Raw genomic sequence first — 21,158 nt, 5'->3', positions numbered from 1 at the left:
TCCTTTTCCCCGATTGTCATATTGCAATTCTACCTCATGATGGTGACACCATAGTACCCTTTCTAAAGCTTTGTCCCGGACAAATAGTGTCACCATATCCAGGTTACTAGTACCACAGCACCCCAACCCCCCACCCCAATCATAATTTCCTTATCCCGAAAAGTCTTATATTTGGTCTTGATGTAACCCATTTACCCTACAAGACATTATGACTCCTAATATAGCAGTCCTTTTCGCGTTCATACCTGTTGATTTTCACCTCTCAAAGGCTGTGTACATGCATAGTTACACAGTACTGCAACAAGCGCGCGTTTTCTTTCTTTTAAGTCTGTCCAACAAGATGTGTCCAGGTGAAATCAGTGTAAACAAAGCCAAGAGTGTTGGTGGTAGTTTATTTACTAGGTGTTTCAAACGGGAGCATTTTTCGAAACATTTCAGTAAAATTCAACTTGACTGTCACTCCTGTAATACTACTGACAAGTACTTAAATTTTCCTACGAGTATCTGTTACTAATCTCTTACTGTTAGTACATATATATAGTCAGTCACTTACATCACATGACCTCGTGGACGTGTCACGTAAGCGATTGGTCAACAGTGCAACAAAGTTGATGCCGCCCACCGTCTTTGTTGAGTGAAGGTTGGTGTGATATTCTAGATTTCTGAAAGTTGGGTGCAAATAACACATAAATATAAAAATATAAAAATACACCAGATGTAAATAAAAAATGAGAGCCCACCAACCTTCCCTCAACCGAGACGGGAGCCGATACCGACTACCAAGCACCTTTGACCCCTTGCTGACTTCCGTTCCGGATGTGTGACTTAGGTGTTGGTTCATTTCAACTTGAGAAGGATCAGAGGACTGATTGAAAGCTTGTTGGTAAACTTTTATTTTGTGCACGGATATAAAGTCTTGAAATTGTAATAAAGTCATAACCAGATGTAATTATTTCTCTTTCCAAGTAGTACCGTTCAGTGCTTAGTATTTTGATGAAATTGTCAGAGAAAGCAGTGATCACCTCCACATAAGGACCACTTGGCCTATGTGACCACTTTTTGGTGGTCCTTTAGATATACATAATTTTCCACATTGACACAAATATTAAGAATCCTGTCTAATGAGTATATAATGGCGACCTTTCCACAATAGACCAGATACTAATGATCCTCTGGGTGGTCTTCTTGGGCAGATGAAATGGCCTTACTAAATTAATAACTCATCGCAGAACGTACACATCGCAGAAAAAGTGGGATCCTTCCTCTTCCAGCATCTCAGAAAAAGTCAATCCCATTAAAGTTACATTCTAGCGTTAGGATCTAAATTAGAGTAGTCGCTTACTATGATGATTATCATTGTCTGTCATCTTTTTGTCTATATTTCAAATATTATTGATAATGATCAGACAGGCTTTATTGAAGGAAGATTTATTGGAGATAATATTAGGCACATATTACATTTAATTGGTTATTATGAAAACGATCACTAGTAATTAGCTCTCATGTAAGAAGACAGTCAGCCCGCCGATCTCTTATTAGCGCCCCGGGGAGTTTAAGCCCGAAGAAGGTCCACCTGCCTTTTTCCGTAGCGATAACTACGGAGCGCTAATGTGAGATCGGTGGGCTGACTGCTTTGGGTCCCCGAACAAAAATTGCTAGCTACCCGATCCTGTCTGGCCCCCAGGGTATTAGACTGTCTTACCTCCGATGTAAAAGGCACACTTACTTAGTGCGCAATGCTTTTGTGGTCAATGACCTTCTCCTCACCACAGGCCGACACAACAATTATAACCTACAGGAACAAAAGAAGGTTCTCGTCAGTATCCACATACGAAATATAAGACCCTACTAAAAAGTTCGCCACTGCAGAATCCCGCCCCTACTACGCAGACTTTGCATGTTCATCTTTCCCAGGAACAAAATATGTAGCGCCTACCCTTCCAAAAACAACTATACTCGGCCGGTGTAGTCTTCAACAAAAACGGCATAGCATTTGCCTTTGGCCACTTCTGTCCAACCTCTGGACTGTTTTTGGCGGACGCCTCAGGGGCTCCGCCTAACATTATAGTGTGCGTCCGTTTGACAAGAATTCCCAGAATTCCGCAGGCATCTGTGGAATTTTTACACAGGCATACGAAGGGGATTCCCAAGTAGCGGGGGTGTAACTGATACTCCGGCCAGGGCAAAGATTACATCTGGAATCCATCAACCGGCCTTGGCACACACATCCTTTATACCCTGGTCCGGGTCAGATCGTGTGTCTTACTTTTTGTGGCACAACATTGCGAAGATAAATTTGTACTGCTTTACGATGTCAAAAATGATCGCCAAAATATTCGACCAAGTATTCGAAATAGAAAATAGAACAGGGGATTCTATTTGTTGGATATGGTGTTCGGCTGGAAGGGTACATTATTCATCGAGCTGATAATTGTAAAAAAAAGTCGGGACACTACGGGCTCCTGGAGATCAGACATCCAAGTAAAAATATTCAAATAGACGGATAACATTTGCGAACAAATACAGCATATCTAACCATCTTACAACTCATGCAAAAATGGACTGTTCCAAAAGTGAATATGAAAAGTCCGTAAGTTTTACTGCTAAATAAAAGCAACCTGTTAGACAATGTTTGAAGGAGTATGAAGCAAGAATTACCATGTCGATGTCACCTTGCAATTGATCAAAACTTGTTTTTATCTCGTCGCCAAGATGGCCCTGTGGCAACTCTATCTCTCTCTCGTCTTTGGTCAAGCGGTCCAAGACGGTCAGGACGTCCCCATTAACACCAATCACCTACAACAGCAGGTGTTTCATCAGGTTGGTACAATTATATATAGTTAGATATAGGAGAGTTATTTCTACATAACCAGTAGGTACTTACATTGCTTACGTTTCGATATCTTCCAAACACCTTCGTCACAGCTCCTAACAAAAGCGCCACCTACATAGGCTACTTATATCCAGCAGTCGTGGACAAATTACGCCCAATTTCCCTTACGGCAGTCTTTGCCAAGATATGCGAAGGCCTTGTGGCGAAGTGGGTAACATCTGACATCTGGATGAACATTGATCAGCGACAATTCGGGGCTATCAAGAGAAGTTCCACAACCCACTGTCTTGTAAGTCTGACACATTTCCTCTACCAAGGCGCGGAAGCAAGTAGTAACATGGGAAGGATAGTGTTGACCGACTTCACAAAAGCCTTTGACACTGTCAACCATCATCACGCTATCTGTAGACTACTGAACATGGGTACAAGGGCTTCCATTGTTCCATGGATTGTGAGTTTCCTGACAGAAAGGCGACAGAAGGTACGATACGGATGTACCACGTCAGGTTGGGAGACACTTACTGCAGGTGTGCCGCAAGGCACCAAATTAGGCCCTGTCATTTTCCTGTGCATGATTAACGACGCAAGTCAATCTCATGACGATCGCTGGAAATATGTAGACGACCTTTCACTTGGCGAAAACAGACATGTGCGCCAGCAGTCAAATCTCCAAGACCAAGTGGACTCACTCGAACGTCAATACACATCCAGCAATTCACACCCCAGATGCATGGCTTACTGTGGCCCACAATCATATGGATTTCTTATTTTACCTTTCAAAATACAGCATCTAATACAATATTATCAGTATATTTGTAAATTCTTGAATTGTCAACAGACTTAATTAGTCCATGAGAACGTCTTGATTTTTGTTACTTTCCTACAACTTTATAAATTGTGTGATAAACATTGATGCAATATTCAGGTCAGAAATTGTGCCCAAACTTCACCAAATAGCAGTGTTTTTCTCAATACACCATTAATTGATGATGCTATACTACTTGCACATCAGAAAAACACAAAAGCACCAAAAAGCACTCATGGCCGTAACCTGCGGAATTCACAAACACTCAGACCGTACCTACCTTCCGCACTACAAGATTCCGCAACAGTCCGGTACCATCAATGCTAAGGCTTCTCAACGAGAAAAAATGACAATGTTTATGAACTGTAAACTATGTATGTTTTGATTCATGTTAAATGAACTATCCACTTAAACAGCAATACTCTCCGAGATCATTTGTTTTAAAGTGCAATCACGTGCTAGAAATTGATCGTGTATGTTAATTATATTAAGTAATCAGAGATTTTAATGTACAACAAGTCATAATTCAGCCCCTGGCTGCCAGTACTTTGTTTCACTAATAAACCATTTTTGATTGATTGATTGATTGATTGATTGATTGATTATACAGTGAGAAGCAGAACTCCAGCTCAAAGCTCTGAAGGTGTCTGAGAGACATCGAAAAGTAAGCAATGTAAGTGTCTGCTGGTTGTGTAGAGAGAATTCTCCTTTATCCTATTCCAAATGTCACCTTTCAAACCTGCTTCGTGTCCATTGTTGACAAGATGACGTCTGACCGTATGTAAAACAGGCATCTGTGCAGTTGCTCTCGTGCACCTGTTAAAAATCACAGATCTATTGCAACTCCAATGAACAGAATAGATCACTACTGTTACTGTTGTACTCTGTTAAAGGCTTTATTGTGACGTTGCACAATTTATCTGCTTTCTAAGGAATAGGGTGCTCAATTATTATGACGTTATCTATTTCACATAAGCTGATGTAGTTTTTAACCTAAAATGACTACATTTTGCACATTTTAAAGGGAACGAGCCTGCTGATGCGTCGTACTACTCTCTATTTGGATGCAAAGGTTGATTTGCGAGGATGCCGCTAAAAGGTTATCAACCGGTTAACCGCTTACGCTAACACCAGTAACCCTTATTAGCTTACTAATATCCATGTTTTGGGGCCCTTAAAGGTACTCGATGTGCACATGAGTGACTTCTCAAGACCAGGACCACTATTCTGCTCTCCTCTCTCTCTTTCTCCCTCTCTCTCTTCCTCCCTCTCTCTCTCTCTCTCTCTCTCTCTCACACTCTCTCTGTCTGTCTCCCTCTCTCTGTATCTCTTTCTGTATGTGTGTCTGTGTGGGGGGGGGGGGGGGGGCGGGGGGGGTTGGGGTCAGTGTTTATGTTTATGTTGTGCGTTTAAGATGATCACGTTACCGTATATTCTTTGTGATGGACATTCGGAACGCCACAGAGATGGGTGCCGGGGACCACATCATCGTACTTCTGATCAGTGAAGATGTCAATTCCAACTATGACAACCTTAAACAAAAAACAAACAAAATGGTGGTGATTAAAACTTATCATGGCGACGATTAATGTTTACCTGATTTGCATGGTTTTTGTGTACGTATGAAATCTCTGCCAATAATCTTTTCACAACAATTCAACACGATTATAGTCTGACGTAATAATGACGTTGATCTTTACAGCTGAAGTATTGCAAATTATTCTCTCTGGTCGTGTAACAAATGTCCTCATTTGCCATCTTCTCACTAAAAAAAACACAGCTTGTCCAATGTGTCACAGTAGTCCCATAATTAATACTCAGTCTGTTCTTTGTGTTGCTTCTTAACACCTTATCACATATTGAATATCTCAAGGATGCGTTCCCCACTTCTCGAGTAATGCTCTCAAATACGTATACCACACAGTCAAACAGACAAAAAACACACCAATAAACACACCCACAAACAGACGGGACAGACGGCATAGAAAACATCTATCATTGTATTGACCAAATTAATTAGCATACGTAACACCATTGCAAAAGTCTACCTTGCCACTGCCATGTTTTCCTCCTGAGGTTTTATTTATCTCCACGATCTTGCAGGGACGGTCCTTCAGCATCACGTAGCCTGTCTTCTCCAGGTCAGAGGCCAGCTGGGGGGTAGCGAGGTCCTTTTCTGAGTCAGACATTCTTTTATGAAATCAGCTGTTGCTTTGGAAGGGAAACAAGAATTCATGGTCAGACACTCAACTGGGGAGAATCCGGGAATGACGTCGCTTTAGAGTTGATTTGAATGCCCCCAATTAAACTTTCCACATGATACAATTCAGCTGCCTGGAAGATCGTCTGGCGATACAAAAGACGTTCAGCTAAACAGTGTCGGGGCAGGTAAAACGCTAAATTGCCGGGCTAGAAAAATGCATGGCTACACGGCTAATCGTTAATCATATGCATATTCGGGTGGGAATTCCAAATAGACCATATATCCCATTCACACGTACAAGAAGGAATGAGCCAAATACCGTCAGAATGAAAATTATTTTCTATTAGTATTCCTGGGAATTCGTAGCGTATTCTAGAAATTCACACTGCATTCTTTTGGCCACATTCTGACAGGATTTTAAACTTTTACTTTTTTGAAAATGTATACTAGTAATCAGATATCCTTGGAAATATGGAATATTATAGCAAAAATGCCAAGCCTAACCATTTCGAATTTTTGTTACACCGCCCGAACATATTACTATGAAATCCATCAAACAGTTCTTGATGTGCATTCAATGACATGGTAACAACGTAATACTAGACGAAACAGGTCTTCTGTCAAAAAAACCCTGAAGTGATGTGCATGATTACGGTTGAGGCAGGTTGTTTCATGGAAAAACGTTGCTGGTGTATGAGGACACCTGTTGACATATACATAATGAGAAGCCTTAAAGAGTTTCAACGTCTTATGATAACTTGGTCGTATATTTGCCGCCAATGTAAAACACAAAAGTGATAGAATTCAAAGACCACATACCGTCTTTAGGTTGATGAGCCAAAAGTCTTCTGTCTTGTTTTTATTAGCTAGATACAGCAGTTGCACCGCTGTACCGAGACGCCCAGTTTGGTGGGTTGGACACAAATGCGATAAACAAGGAAACATGCAGAAGAACCAGTTTGGCCAGACCATTCTTAATAATGTATGCAAATGTAGGTATTGTCTGCATCCTACATGTGAGTGCTTGTATGCGCGTGTATGTATTTATTTGTGTCTGACAGTGTGTAATTATGTGTGTACATGTATGTGTATGTGGGTATTTATGTTTCTGTAATTATATTTCAGCCATACCATAGGTATGGCGAAATATATTGTATTCGTAATGTTTCTTTCTTTCTTTCTTTCTCCTGTCAAATTTTCAAAGCGATTCATCTCCGCCGTTTCTGGACCAAATGACTTGAAATTTGGCACAAGGGTAGAGTGGGCAAATACCCAAATGTGTTTTTTCATTTTTTTTCATATCTGCTCCTTAAATGATTTTATTGAGGTTTTATTGCAACTTTTGGACCAAAACTGTATATTTTGGCCCCCTGTACCATGGTATTACATCCAAATGACCTGAAATTTGGCACAGAGGTGCCCTAGATACTTATTCAAAGGATCCATGTATAATATGTGGTATAAATCACTTCAAAATGGCTCCTTAAGGAGGTTTTTGTGGGAGAGTTTAGGAAAGGTAAGGTTGGAGTGCCGAGGTCAACGACCTCTAGGTCATTCTGGTGTGTCAGGGCCACAGGTGTGCCAGGTAGATCCAATTATCTACCTACCTACCTAGTCCATAGACATCCAGGTGGTTGGTGGACAAGGTAAATCCAATTAATGGCCAGCCAATGAGCGAGCCTATTTTGCTGGAAGAGTCCATTGTTGGACAGGGGGTGTATTTTAAAATTTACTTTTAGACTTTGGTGATAATGCCAATGTTTTTTTTTAGTGGAAGTGTTTTCGCACTGATCCACTTGACACAAAACTACTACTGGGACAGTCCATTTTTGCACATAGGGGGGATTTAAAAAAAATCAGTTTTGGACAGGGGTGATGATTCCGAATTCCATTTGTTAAATGGAAGTTACCCCCACCTGAAGACTGTACATGAGGAGGATTCGGCAGCCAATCAGCAAGCCTTATGTTATCTGGAAGAGCCCATTCATGCACGGGGGACTTTTTTTAAAATTCAGTTTTGGACTGGGTTGCTTCTTATACAAAAGGCCATGTACTGTGAGTATTTCTGGACTTGTCTATTGTGCAATTTCAAACAGGGTGAGCTGGGAGATTCCATTCTTCGACGAAGGGGGTATTTTTAAAAATTTCATTTTGTGGACTTTGCTGACTATTTTAGCTGATATATTTTTGGATCGCTCCACTTTACATAGGGGTATAAGGCAGGAAGAGTGGATTCTTGCACAGAGGGGGGGATTTTTTTCAAATATGGTTTTGGACGGCTGATGATTCCAAATTCCATTTCTTAGCAGAAGTGTTTTTGGAGTCGTCTATTTTTTTGAGTCCATTCTTGAAGGGGTTTTTGTAAGATTCATTTTTGCTCATAAGTGTGATTAGTAGTTAGAAGTCATTTTAAGCAGAAGTGTTCCATTTTTGCACATGAGTGATTTGGGAACAGTCTATTGTTACATGAGGAGGGAGATGGCTGAAATATGCTGTATTTGCTCTCAAGCAAATGTCGGCCTTTCTAGTTGCAATTGCGTTTGTATGCGTGTGTATATTTATGTGTGTGTGTGTGTGTGTGCGTGTGTGTGTGTGTGTGTGTGTGTGTGTGGACGCTCACCTATGTAAATGTGTGTGTGTTTGTCAGTGGGAGTGTGTGCGTAAAAATGGAAGGGAATGGAAGTGTACACAATGAGGGGGTCAATAAATATGCATTATTGGTAGATGTGGCGGGAGGCATCTAGACATGGATATCTAAAAAAAGTACTAAGTGACATAAAACATAAAGGTGTAAGACAACTTTATTTTTCCTTTCGTACATGCCCAACACACCAATGCTATATTTAATTTAGTACAGATAAAAATTACAATTATTGATATCATCATATTTACGCAGAACAAAGACAATGTAACTTAATATTTGATAAAAGAACAGTTAAACTTAAGTTTTCCTATGAGTACCTGTTACTGATCTCTTACTGTCAGAATATACATGTAGCTGTCTTAACATTACTGAAAACATCAAGAAGACTATTATTGGACTAAGCAGAGCACTTTATACAAATACTTCTAGCCTCTTACAGCTTAAAGTTACATAGCTGATACATTGTAGTTTGTGAAAAAAATATAGTACTCGACAGATTATATTAGTCTTCATACCTTGTTGAAAATCGAAAAATCTTGAGGTTTATTCCAAAAATCTTGAGATTTTGTGGTAAATGTTTCGTGTCAATCTTGAGATTTTGCATGATTATCTTTTTATCAAGTCTCAAGATTCTTAGAAAAGATCTCAGGATGTTTCTTAAGATTTTAAAACGTTTCAAGATTTATGATAAAATCTTGAAAGAAATATGAAGTGCTACTGGTACTTATTGACATGCTACTCCAAAAATAGACAACTTCTATCCTCTACTGTTTTGTTACTGAAATCAGCCATGTGACTACTACGCATTGCTGACACCAATCAGTTTTGTGGTCAGGTCCTCCCAACTCTTCCCAAGCTCCAAACGGGAGTACACTGATGGGTGCATCGCGTCAACACCCTGTGAGAAAACAAATATGAATGAAAAAACAAATCTATTACAGATTGAATTAAGACTTTGCCCCACCACAACAAATTAGTATATGGAACCGTTCCACTTCAGTCTTCCTTATAATTCAAGTGACTGATGACTTGGATCACATGACCTTGTGTACACGTCACTTTACACGATTGGTCAACGGCACCTCACTGTATCTGTTGAGTGAAGGTTGGTGTGATCTTAAGCTTCTTGATTTCCCTTGATTTCTTTCAAAGTCGTCTTTTTCAGTGTCTGGTTCTTTAGTATCTGACTTTTAGCAGAATAAGTTGGCATGCACACCTTGGGTCACATCTCAATTGTCCATGTTTTTATATCATTCTCTCTTACCTACCATTACAGGGTGTTACCTGTACAGTAATGATCACAATGATTTGAACTTTGGTACACATTCATATACTACTTTTACTTTCATGCTTCAAAATTTCAAGCTCCAAAATTTGAGCACATTTTTTTTCTGTCTCTTTCTTCCTTTTCTTCTTCTTATTGATTGCCCCTCGTACTAAGTAGCTAAATCCTACCTTGGCCCATGTGAGCACCTGCTACAGTGCGCTGTGCCACTGGACTGACACCAGTGCCACTATTATTACATCACTCTATCATTTACATGTATCTTTCCTCTTCTTGCAACAATTTTATACAAATTGAGTTTTTGCAGTACAAACTTAGTCTAGTTTTAGTTTTGTACAAAATCCTACCTTGGCCCATGTGAGCACCTGTTGCAGTGTGCTGCGCCACTGGGCTGACACCTGCGCCACTATTATTACATCACTCTATCATTTACACGTCTCTTTCCTCTTCTTGCAACAAGTGTATACAAATTAAGTTTTTGCAGTACAATCTTAGTCTAGTTTTGGTAGTTTTGTAGTACAAAATCGTACGTTGGCCCATGTGAGCACCTGTTGCAGTGTGCTGCGCCACTGGACTGACACCAGTGCCACTATTATTACATCACTCCATCATTTACATGTCTCTTTTCTCCTTTCCTCCTTTCCTTCTTGCAACAAGTGTATACAAATTGAGTTTTTGCAGTACAAACTCAGTCTAGTTTTGGTAGTTTTGTAGTACAAACACATACATTTGTACCTTGGCCCATGTGAGCACCTGTTGCAGTGTGCTGCGCCACTGGGCTGACACCTGCGCCACTATTATTACATCTATCATTTACATGTCTCTTTTCTCTTCTTGCAACAAGTGTATACAAATTAAGTTTTTGCAGTACAAACTTAGTCTAGTTTTGGTAGTTTTGTAGTACAAAATCCTACCTTGGCCCATGTGAGCACCTGCTGCAATGCACTGCGCCACTTGGCCGACACATGCGCCACATCCAGGTGCAGCAGGCTCCTGCAGCTGGGGAACAGCTGCGGCAGGTGCTGCATCAGCAGCTGCACAACCAGCAAGGTGGCCACCAGCTGCAGCAGCTGCCTGGCAACATTCGCACCTGGAGATCAAAAAAATAAAAAATTATGTCCCACTCAGTGCTAACTTAAAGGTATTTTTCAATGTTTTTTGTATGAGCTTGTTCAAAAGGTGGCCACCAGCTGAAGTACCTGCCTGGCAACATTCACACCTGGAGATGAAGATAAATGAAAAATTATATAGAAGATGAAGTTCACTTCGTTGTTCATTGGACTATGCACTATGTTAATGATAGAAATAGGAAGTAGATTCACTTAATAGATATGAGTTGCATTTTGACAAACCTAACAACATACAATCCTACATTTTCACCATTACCAGGAAGGGAGAAGAAGCCAAACTTCTTCACTAGATTAGATCTATGATACAAATAATATTGTACATTTGCATAACATTGTGTGTTTTGTCTTTCTTGTGACCTGTGCTTAGTTCAGTTGGGCAAAAATGTAGAATAAAGGTCTTCATTCATTCCTTATTTCATTTCTTTACCTTTTGTTAATGGCTTGATGAAAGCAAGACCATTTGACTACTTTTAGGCAATGAACTAAGTTGATGAGTTTGCAAAAATTACTTTAGTTAGTATCATGCAAGGAAATAGATGTGAAGATTCTTTTTGAAGGCTGAAAGACTGTCTACAGGAGGGAAACAATTGTCATCTGACCTGACAGTGCAAGTCAAAAAACTACACGTATGGACACATATATCTATGACCATGATCATGAATGTAACTTACCCAGAGATTTGAGTCCTGCAGTGTTGAATATCTGGATGCACTGCTGACTGGAACTCCCAAGCAACTGGTCCAACTCTGGACTGAACTCCCAGTAGGAGTGCCCCTGGTCAGTGTGCTGGGGAGGGGGGCAACATATCATTAACTTTGATTGTTTTATCCTTGGATTTTAGCTATATGAGTAAACTATGGTATTATCTATGCTAATATTACTCTATCATGGCGCAAACATTCTTTTGTATATTCCGCTTTTCCACTCTTCCCATTCCATCTAGTTGGATTCTTTCTACCATAACACAATAATATTTCAAAAACATCAGGAGGCGCTTGTACACATAGAGTGGCAGCGTTGTTTTAATATTGTTATGTTATGTGTCTTATACAGTAGGCTTTTACTATGGGCCTATTAGCGCCTGCAATAAAGAATAAAAGAACATTTTGGCATGTAGTATCCAAGTACGCAGTAAACTGTCAAAGAAACAGTCAAATTATGGATGGGTGCAAGACCAATTCTAATCTCCCACTCAAAAAAGAATAAATTCAGTGTTAATGTTACAGTAATTCATCACTCTAAAACTAGAGCTACTATACTTTATATTTGAACCAATAATTACAAATGATACCTTTAGCAGAGCAAAGATTTGGTCAACAGTTGTCTCTGTAATAACCCTCCCCCTTGTGGTCACGATTGGTACTACATCAATTTCTCTGCCACTAAAGGAACCTGCAGAGGGTTGGAAAAAACATGGTTACTTGTGAGCATCCTTTTTCAGATTAGACATTATTTGTGCAATTTCTTAGTCAGTCATTACTAACATCTGTACTGGTCGTGACAGATAAGATGGAGCACTGTGTACAGTATTTACAGGTCCATTGTTGTACCTTGGTAATAAGTTCTTTTGTACAAGGAATGTTGAGCATTTTAAGTCTATGACCGAGATAATCTCTAAGCCAACATGGTGTCAGAAGTGGGATACGAACCCATGCCCCCATTTCAAGTATGATCTTACTAATGATATTTTAGTGACATACAACATCTTTCAATGCTATTTCAATGATCAACGGTCCTATCATGATATTTCAATGAAGTTTAGATCTTTGGATGACTATATAAAAAAGCTCTCCATCTTGAAAGTAGTCTTAGACTACTGATATTAGCCTTACTTTGCACATGAATTGATTAACCTACCTGAGGTCAGATGAAAGCTGGCAGAGTGATATGCACCAGGACCTCTTCTTGGACCATGTAACCCCCTCAAACTGGTCCTGAAATAAAGTTTGTAATGCATGTAACAAAAGTCATGAACAAGATGACAAAGGCATAATTATACACAATCATGTAACAACAGGCTGACATCAAACAAAAATACTAAACAAAAGAGATACTGTCTTCTGTGGTGTTTACAACGATGTGGCATTGTATGAATATCATGAAATTGCTCAATGCAAAGAACCCCTACTATAAAGAATAAAGTTAAGACGGCACAATATATTAGCATACCATTGACCAATGCCCACAAACTTAAACACTGCTTTATGTGGAAAATAATAACTGTAATCACAAGTTGTACACTTTTATGGTAAGCTTTGTGTAACCTTGGATTTACATGTAGTTCAATTGTCAAGAATAGTCCCTAAATTGGTCCTTGAAAGTAATTCACGTGAACTTCATTGAAACTTAACATTTTTCACTTGAAAAGCTCAGGTAGGCAACATGTTTGCCACGATTACATAAATCAACCAAACTTCATTTAGTCCCTATGAGACTGTGGTTTATGAGAAAAATCAGTAGAAATTGGCCGAAGGGCTACAGTTATAATCTTCAGTCTGTACTTCATTAACCAGCCAATTGCAAGCTCTCAGATAAAATATTCCTCCGATTTGTGGAAAATTTCATATTTCTACATAGGTAGAGACTGTACTTCGTTGACTTCACTCTTACCTGTACATTTCATCTCTTTCTTGAACGCTTTCATCCATGTACATGACTTTGTCCAATGATGCCTTTTCTTCCTCCAGCCTTGCCTGGATCTCGACCTGTTTCTTCTTCTTCTTTTGTCTTAACTCCAAACTTCTTGACAATGGCTTTAACTCTTCCATCTGCTCATACCTAGCGATTGCAAGACTTTCTACAAGCACCATTTGAAGTTCTTCTTCTTCTTTGTCCAGGCTTGCTGATAGGTCTGGTAGCTTTTCGACTGAACTTGGAGGGGGAGGGGGCAATGGAGCAAATGCTTTCGAGGGCAGGGAACGCATTTTTAGTGGTGCAGCCATGGCTGCTTTGGACTTTAAACTTGCTCTTGGTTTAAGAAGCTGAGTGCCCTTAGGGGGTGGTGGGGGAGGGGCACCAGCTGGAGGAGGGGAGCCTGCTGGGCAGGGGGGTGGAGGAGGAGGGGGGCCTGTTGAACAAGGGGGTGGCGCAGAAGGGGGTGCCTGTAGAAAGGCAGCAGATGCTGATAACTGTTGAAAAGCAACTGACTGCGCAGCATTTGTTGAGGCAGGGGACATGGCCCTCATGTCGAAATCACCAGCCGTTGGGGTCTCGGTCCGTTTGATAGCTCTCCAAGAGTCGCCAGTGTCGCGTGAACTCTCGTCTACGATGTCCAAGCTGTCCTTGAATCCTGAAGAAACTCTAACAGCCTTGCCACCAGTTGTCTTCCTCGCTGGTTGAGGAGCTCGAGAGCCAACACGTGCTTGAGGAACCACCTTTGCTTGACTGGATTCGTCTAATCTAGTTAAAGCGCCATGAACCCTTCCACCACCTGTCCTCGGAGGAGCAGTAAGAAGAACATCCATCTGAGCCTGTTGCTGCTGCATCCGTTGATTGGAGATAAAACCTGCTTCAGGAACCATTTCTGCTTGACTGGATTCACTTAAGGTAGCTATAGCGCCATGAAGCCTGCTTCGCATCTTCCTCTGAGGAGCAGTATTAGAGACATTCATCTGAGCCTGTTGTTGTTGTTGCTGTTGTTGCTGCTGTATCTGTTGATCAGCTCCAAAACCTGCTTGAGGAACCACTTTCTGGCTGGGTCCACCAAAGCTAAAGCTTGCTGTTTCTTCTTTCTCTTCAAGTGGGGCTCCAAACTTGAATCCTTTTTTTGTGTCACCAATTAGGGGGGAGCTCCTGTCTCGATCCCTCTGTCCCATATCTGATGATGCAGTCCAACCAAAACTAAAACCACCTGCGGATCCTCCATCATCCCTCGTGCTCTTGTTGGCAGAGGGAGTGAAACCAAAGGATACAGCTTCCTGCTCTTTTGGTGCAGTTGAGTGGGCAAAAAGACCTGTGGTTGCAGCAAATGGTGTTCCACCAATTCGTGTGCCATATCTTGCTCCATAAGATGCTGCTTTACCAAAGCCAACACCACGACTTGAAGCAGAACCAAAACCCTGACCAAATGCAGTCTCTTGCGTCTTTGTGCCAGCTACAGTGCCAGGAGGACCTCCAAACTTTACAGCAGATTCACCAAACGGCTTTCCACTAACTGGCGTTTCACCAAACGGCGTTCCACTAACTGGGATTTTGCCATACGGTATGGGTGCATCAAAGCCTACACCACGAGTTCCATAAGTTTCTGCACCAAAGATTGCAACTGGAGCTCCAAAACCAAAAGCAGGAGCTGGCTCTTCTGCGGCCACAGACTGGGCAAGAGCAAATCCTGCAGTCTTTGGTTCAGCCTTTCTGCCAAAAAGACCCTTGGTAGTATCTGGTGTTGCTTCATAAGTAAATCTGGCACATTGAACGATACCTGGCTTGGATTCAAAAGGTTTAGGTTTCTGCACACTTGCCTCTGTTGAACCAGCAAAGAGGCCATCATCTTTAGAAATGGTTGTTGAAGCACCAAATACTGCGGCTTGTGCACTAAGAGCATCAGCTTTTTCTACTAGATCATCAAGGCGATCTACACGAGCCTGAACTTCATCTGACACTCTGTAAGAGGACTTTCCCCTTTCAGCTTCTCGGGTCAAGAACTTTGCAGACATCTTTGAGAAGTGTGGGCTTGGCGCCTCTGGCTCTTTCTCCTTTTCTACCCTCCTTGGTGCCATTTTCCGAGCTAGAGGTTTAGGCTTTGTGTACTCGGCCTCTGTGGCTTCCTCAGTAGGTGAAGTTGGGCTGTATGCTGGAGAGCGACGGTTATCCGACCTTGACCTCAAAGTAGTTGCAAACCGTCCTTTTCCCAATTGCAAAGCATTAGCCTTCATCTGGTAAGTCTCAGCAAGAGGAGCAACCTTCTTCTTCTTCTTCTCCATCTTTGCCATAGTCCCTTTTTCTTCAGGAGCTGTTGAAAAAATAGAAAGATTCAAGATTTAGTGTCTTTGAAAAATGGAGCCCAACATAAAGTGTCAAAAGTATGACTCTTTACAGCAAATCTTTTCTGGTTTTTTTTTAAATCAAATTAGGCTAACAGTAAGGACCACATCTCATTTCTAACCTCGTTTGTATGACGATTGTATCTTGGTGGAGTGTCGCCATGAAAACCATGCATTTTGAGTTTTACAGATTCTACTATCTCACCTGCCATCCTAACTTCACCATCATCAAACAGACGTGCAAACCCCATCTGTACTTCAATCTCTTCCTCAAATGATGATGGAACTTTCTTTCTTGCTGTTTTCTTACCTTCTGTGAACAAGATACCGTACATGCAGTTAAGTTTGCTGAAATTTGATTTTGTAGTTATCAAAAAGAGTAGGTCTGGGGTCCTTCCCTGTGTAAGTGGTTCAAAACCTACAGTCCTATGGCTGCAACTGTGGCAATTACTGTCATGTCGAGGCCACTATAGTTGCTGTATACCGGCTGCCATTATAGACCCTACAATTTAGCCCTGCCAATTGTAAGCTCCTTAGGTACTGCCGCTCTGAGGTACATGGCAGAGACCTCAGAAATGCTTATACTTCAGCCAGTTTAAGTGCCGAACATCGCGTTTCAGGAATACCACGCTGCCTTATTGTATCGATCTGTTAAACTCACATTAGTCTTTGAAGTGTCACATTTTAATCATTCAGAATGAGATCGATTTATAATTGACATAGATATATATTTACTTGATGGTGTGTAGACCCACAATTTTAAATTGTAAAGTTTAGTGGAAATTGTGATAAGTATGTTAATGCACTTAGGCAGGACATTCCATTGTTTTAGTCCTAAGCGCCAGCCTCTCCTGTACAATGTACGAGGCAATTTAGTCCTCGGACTATAATCTTGTACATGACATTGTGTGTTTAAATAAATAAACCAGTTCTCTCTCTCTCCTCACAATTCATCCCCTGGCTGTAAAGAGACAGTAGTCGACCCACCCAATAACAATAACAGCTAGTACATGTATCATGGTGGAGATGTCACCATGAAAACAAGTTTCAAGTTTTACAGTACTCTATCATCTCACCTGCCATCCTACCTTCGTCATCATCAAACAGCCCAAACCCCATCTCTTCTTCACTCTCTTCTTCCTCTGATGATGAATATTTCTTTCTTGCTGTTTTCTCACCTTCTGTGAACAAGATACAGGACATGCAGTTAAGTTTGCTGAGATAATTTGTATTTATCAAAAAGAGTAGGCCTGGGGTCCTTCCCTGTGTAATTTAATAAATGGTTCAAAACCTACAGTCCTATGGCCACAACTGTGGCACTTACTGTCTTGTTGAGGCCACTGTTGTATAATTAAGGGTTAATGACCCGCCCCAAGGTGTATATGGTGTCATAACGCCTGGTCCTTTGCTATAACCGCCGAATAAAACCACCGAGTGAGCGAAGCGAACGAGGTGGTTTTATGAGGTGGTTATTTTTTTTTTTTTTTTATTTTTTTTTTTATTTTTTTTTTTTCATTTCAATAAACATTACAAAGACATACAAAGGACAAGTGCCACAACTTGGATGGATACAGACAGAGAAGGACCTTTCATCTTACATGTTGTATGTTCGGAATTTTAGTTGTAAAAGGAAATGTCGGATACTGGGTTTGATGTCATTAACAAAGCAGATGTATAGGCTATATTTAGCTATCATTATACAAAACTCAAGGTATGCTGGTTCTATTACACAATATATTATCGTATTCTTGCTTAAACGTATATCTTGCTTTGTCACGCTTTTCCACCAATATCTAAATTGTTGCCAAAATTCTATAGTATATCTACAATGAATAAACAAATGTTCTATGGTATGCTTTTCATCGCAATTGTTACAACTGTCTTTCTCTACCAGGTTTACCTTACTTAACCAACTGTTAGTCGGCAAGAAATGGTGTACAATCTTATATTGAAAGTATTGCAGTTTAGTTTCTTTGGTAGTTGTGAATATAACACTATAAGCTTTTTTAACATTATCTTCACCGATGTCATTAACAATATTGATCTCTCTACTTGGGGGTACAAATTTCCTTTTTACTAAAATTTTATATATTTGTTTACACGTTGCTGTATGAGGATGTATGAATTCAGTATACATGATGATTTCGCAACGATCACATTTTCTTTTATTTCTTGTAATACTTTTCCATTTCCGTGGTATGGCTACTTTAAGGCAGTTGTATTTCAATATTTGATACGAGTCCATATCCAAACCATACAGATTGTGTAAATCTTCATTAGTAATAAATGTTCCATCGTCATACAGCAAGTCATTCAGATAAATAATGCCGGCATCAATCCAGAGTTTGTAACATAATGTAGCATCCTCTACTATAATAAATCTATTATTCCATAGTACCTGTGAACAAATTTGTCTGTGTGTCTCTGGTTCGTAATTAGTTACTTCCTCCCATGCAGTTAGAACATCTTTATAAAACATTGGCAGGTGAGAAGTGTCTAACAACTTTGTAGAATAATTACACTGGAATATGAGGAAACCTCCCCATTTTTTAAACAAGTATTCTTTTTCCTTACGAGTATCTGTTACGATTCTTTTTACCCACATCGCCTTTAAGGCTTTATTCATTAAAGTAAAATCCATCATTTTCAATCCGCCCTGGCATTTCTCGCCAATCAAAGTTTTCATTTTTACTTTTGGTGGTTTCTCTCGCCATATGTATCTGAAAATATAGTCATTTACTTGTTTTAAGAAATGGGGAGGAGCGTACAAGATTGAGCATATGTATATTAACTTTGAGATACCAATAGTCTTTACAATCAAAATCCGTCCTATTAAAGTTAGGTTTCTCTGTTTCCATATATTACAAGCCTTCACCATTTTCGTATAATTGTTTTCAAAGTCTTCTTTGTAACACTTATCTCGGTCGGATCCGAAGTGAGCGCCAAGAGCCTTGATGGGGCACTCAGGCCACTTAACTGGTAACGGATGATCCTCTCTATTACTATTATTTCCTACCCAAAGGGCCTCCGTTTTTTTTTATTTAATTCGAGGCCGCTACATCTTTTAAATACATTTAATGTGTCTAACAGATTTTGTGCAGATATTGTATCTGCGAGCAATGACGTTATATCGTCAGCGTACATTGATAGTTTATGTGTTGTATTGTGTATTTCAATACCTCTAATGTTCGTATCAGCCCTGACTGTTGCAGCTAGCATTTCTATCCCAATGATAAATAAGGTAGGGGACAAAGGGTCTCCCTGTCTTACTCCCCTCTGCACTGTGAACCATGTTGAAGTATAGCCATTATTTATAACGCAACTTTGTATATCATTGTATAATAACGTAATCCATCTAATAAAGTCGTCTCCAATATTTACTGTCTTAAGTGCTTTAATAATGAAGGCTATTTCAATACTATCAAATGCTTTTTTAAAGTCTAGGAACATTAGCAATCCTGGTTTATTGTTTTCTTCACACTCTTCTATACTGTCCCAAATACGTCTGATGTTTTCCCCAATATACCGGCCTTTGATGAAACCTGTTTGATCTTCGTGTATAATATGAGGAAGTAATGGTTCTAACCGCAATGTCCTTACTAAGAATTTTGTAGTCCACGTTGAGTAGGCTTATGGGGCGCCAATCATCTAGCGTGGTCCCATCTAAACCTTTCTTGGGAAGTAATCTTATTATGAGGTGGTTATAGCAAAGGACCAGGCGTTATGACACCATGTACACCGAGGAACAGGTGGGTTACTAACGTTATTATCATATAGCCTACCCAAACTTACAAACTCCTGTGTCACGCATAGATCCCTAAGTGGTACCATACGTGCGAATTCCTTTGTCGAATTTGTTCTTTGGTACATACATTTAAAAGGAGATTACAGATTGCATTTTGAAACCAAAATTGGCACAGAAAATATTCGAAACATTGTAGTCTTTGGCTCTTTAGAACAACAAAACATTATCAATGTTAACAGAAGGAGCCATTCCCCTCTTCTTGCAGTCTGTACTTATTTCCTCTGCTCTGGAATATGTTTCGCTCCTTTTGATTGGCCAATACCTTCATATCCTTTGTGTATCGCTCCTTCTGATTGGTTAGAATGAATCGACAACGGCACCCTTGTCGATTTGCATCGACACTGGTACCGGTGTCGATTCATTCTGACCAATCAGAAGGGCGATACACGCCGGGCTGGCGGGAATCTAAGTATTACGGCGTCATAACCAACGTGGAACAGGGCCTTCTGATTGGTCCGCGGTGCCTGGCTATATGATAATAGCTGCTGAAAAATGTTCCTAGTGGATTGCGTATTGTGGTAAAGTAACAGTGAAAACTGTGAACATAAAACAACCGTGGGCATTTACAATAGAATAAAGTAAATAATGCACTGTAAGTCAAGCCTGACTCAGGTGAACCACTAAGGTCTAGCAAACCATCTCCAGTCTTAAGCAACATCAAGACCGAATTAGATCAAGTGAAGAACATGTACAAGGTTAATGGAAATAGAATTGGGCAAATCTGCAAGTGTAGCTATAGCTTGTCCATGCGGATATAGGAGCTGCAAACAATACAACATCTGTTACAAAACTGTGATCTCGGCCCAAACTGCTCAGACATTGAAGTAAGAGAGGCCAATGAGGCAGCCTGCTGCTGGATTGGGAGATGGAGCGACAAGATATGATGATGATGATTGGAAATGATGGGCAGATACGTTGTTAAAGATTTCCATCTAGTATCTTACCTTCCTCATACATTGCTCCACACTCATATACTGGAGAGTCTGAATCTGTTCCCCACGAGTCATCAGATTCGTTCTCCTCTGAGCTGGATGAAACAGCACATAACTTGTCTTTACCAGCACCTCCCATCTCCATATATATCCCCAGATCCATGTCTTAGAAGTTGGAAAACAAAAATACAAAAAACAAATATTAAAGGTCACTGCACATTTCAATGGGTTGCTTGAGGTTGAAGTCTCATGATCAACAAATTTAACAAATTCCAAATCTATACAATGTTAAACTAAATATATACATTTTGTACAAGGTTAAACTAAATGTAAATTAAAAATTAAAAATGAAGGCATCTTACCTTCCATTAAATATTCAGCTTCTTGCATGACCTGTTGACAGCAATGAATATAGAAAAGTTATAATAAATTCAATTGGCAATTTGAAGATTCTGGTCTTGAAAATAATCTACTCTTAGTTTTAACAGTCGGTCTATTCCCATTTCCATACAAAATTATGTATGTCACATCCCCTGTCACAA

The 21,158-nt window shown here is 40.1% G+C and overlaps 1 protein-coding gene and 1 long non-coding RNA gene across 2 annotated transcripts in view; both read right to left on the bottom strand.

Annotated features, from left to right (window-relative positions):
- Positions 1-5,047: 5,047 nt before the first annotated feature.
- On the bottom strand, positions 5,048-6,747 carry LOC118404662. Its single transcript, XR_004829787.1, has 3 exons — positions 6,661-6,747; positions 5,687-5,843; positions 5,048-5,170 (listed from the first exon to the last, which is right to left on the bottom strand). It is a non-coding gene; the product is annotated as an uncharacterized LOC118404662 (long non-coding RNA).
- Positions 6,748-9,065: 2,318 nt separating this feature from the next.
- Positions 9,066-21,158, bottom strand: part of LOC118404511 (protein mono-ADP-ribosyltransferase PARP4-like) — a 40,616-nt gene continuing 28,523 nt past the window's right edge. The window contains exons 32-41 of the mRNA XM_035803635.1: positions 20,979-21,009; positions 20,629-20,781; positions 16,956-17,060; positions 16,085-16,192; positions 13,511-15,848; positions 12,758-12,834; positions 12,192-12,292; positions 11,572-11,686; positions 10,685-10,860; positions 9,066-9,383 (exon numbers count right to left, since the gene is read on the bottom strand). Coding sequence (XP_035659528.1) covers positions 9,285-9,383; positions 10,685-10,860; positions 11,572-11,686; positions 12,192-12,292; positions 12,758-12,834; positions 13,511-15,848; positions 16,085-16,192; positions 16,956-17,060; positions 20,629-20,781; positions 20,979-21,009 — 3,303 coding nt within the window. The 3' untranslated portion in view covers positions 9,066-9,284. The remainder of the gene's footprint in view (positions 9,384-10,684; positions 10,861-11,571; positions 11,687-12,191; positions 12,293-12,757; positions 12,835-13,510; positions 15,849-16,084; positions 16,193-16,955; positions 17,061-20,628; positions 20,782-20,978; positions 21,010-21,158) is intronic.

This window comes from Branchiostoma floridae, chromosome 17, assembly GCF_000003815.2.
Source record: "Branchiostoma floridae strain S238N-H82 chromosome 17, Bfl_VNyyK, whole genome shotgun sequence".
Taxonomy (NCBI): domain Eukaryota; kingdom Metazoa; phylum Chordata; class Leptocardii; order Amphioxiformes; family Branchiostomatidae; genus Branchiostoma; species Branchiostoma floridae.
This window is presented reverse-complemented; position numbering and strand designations above follow the sequence as displayed.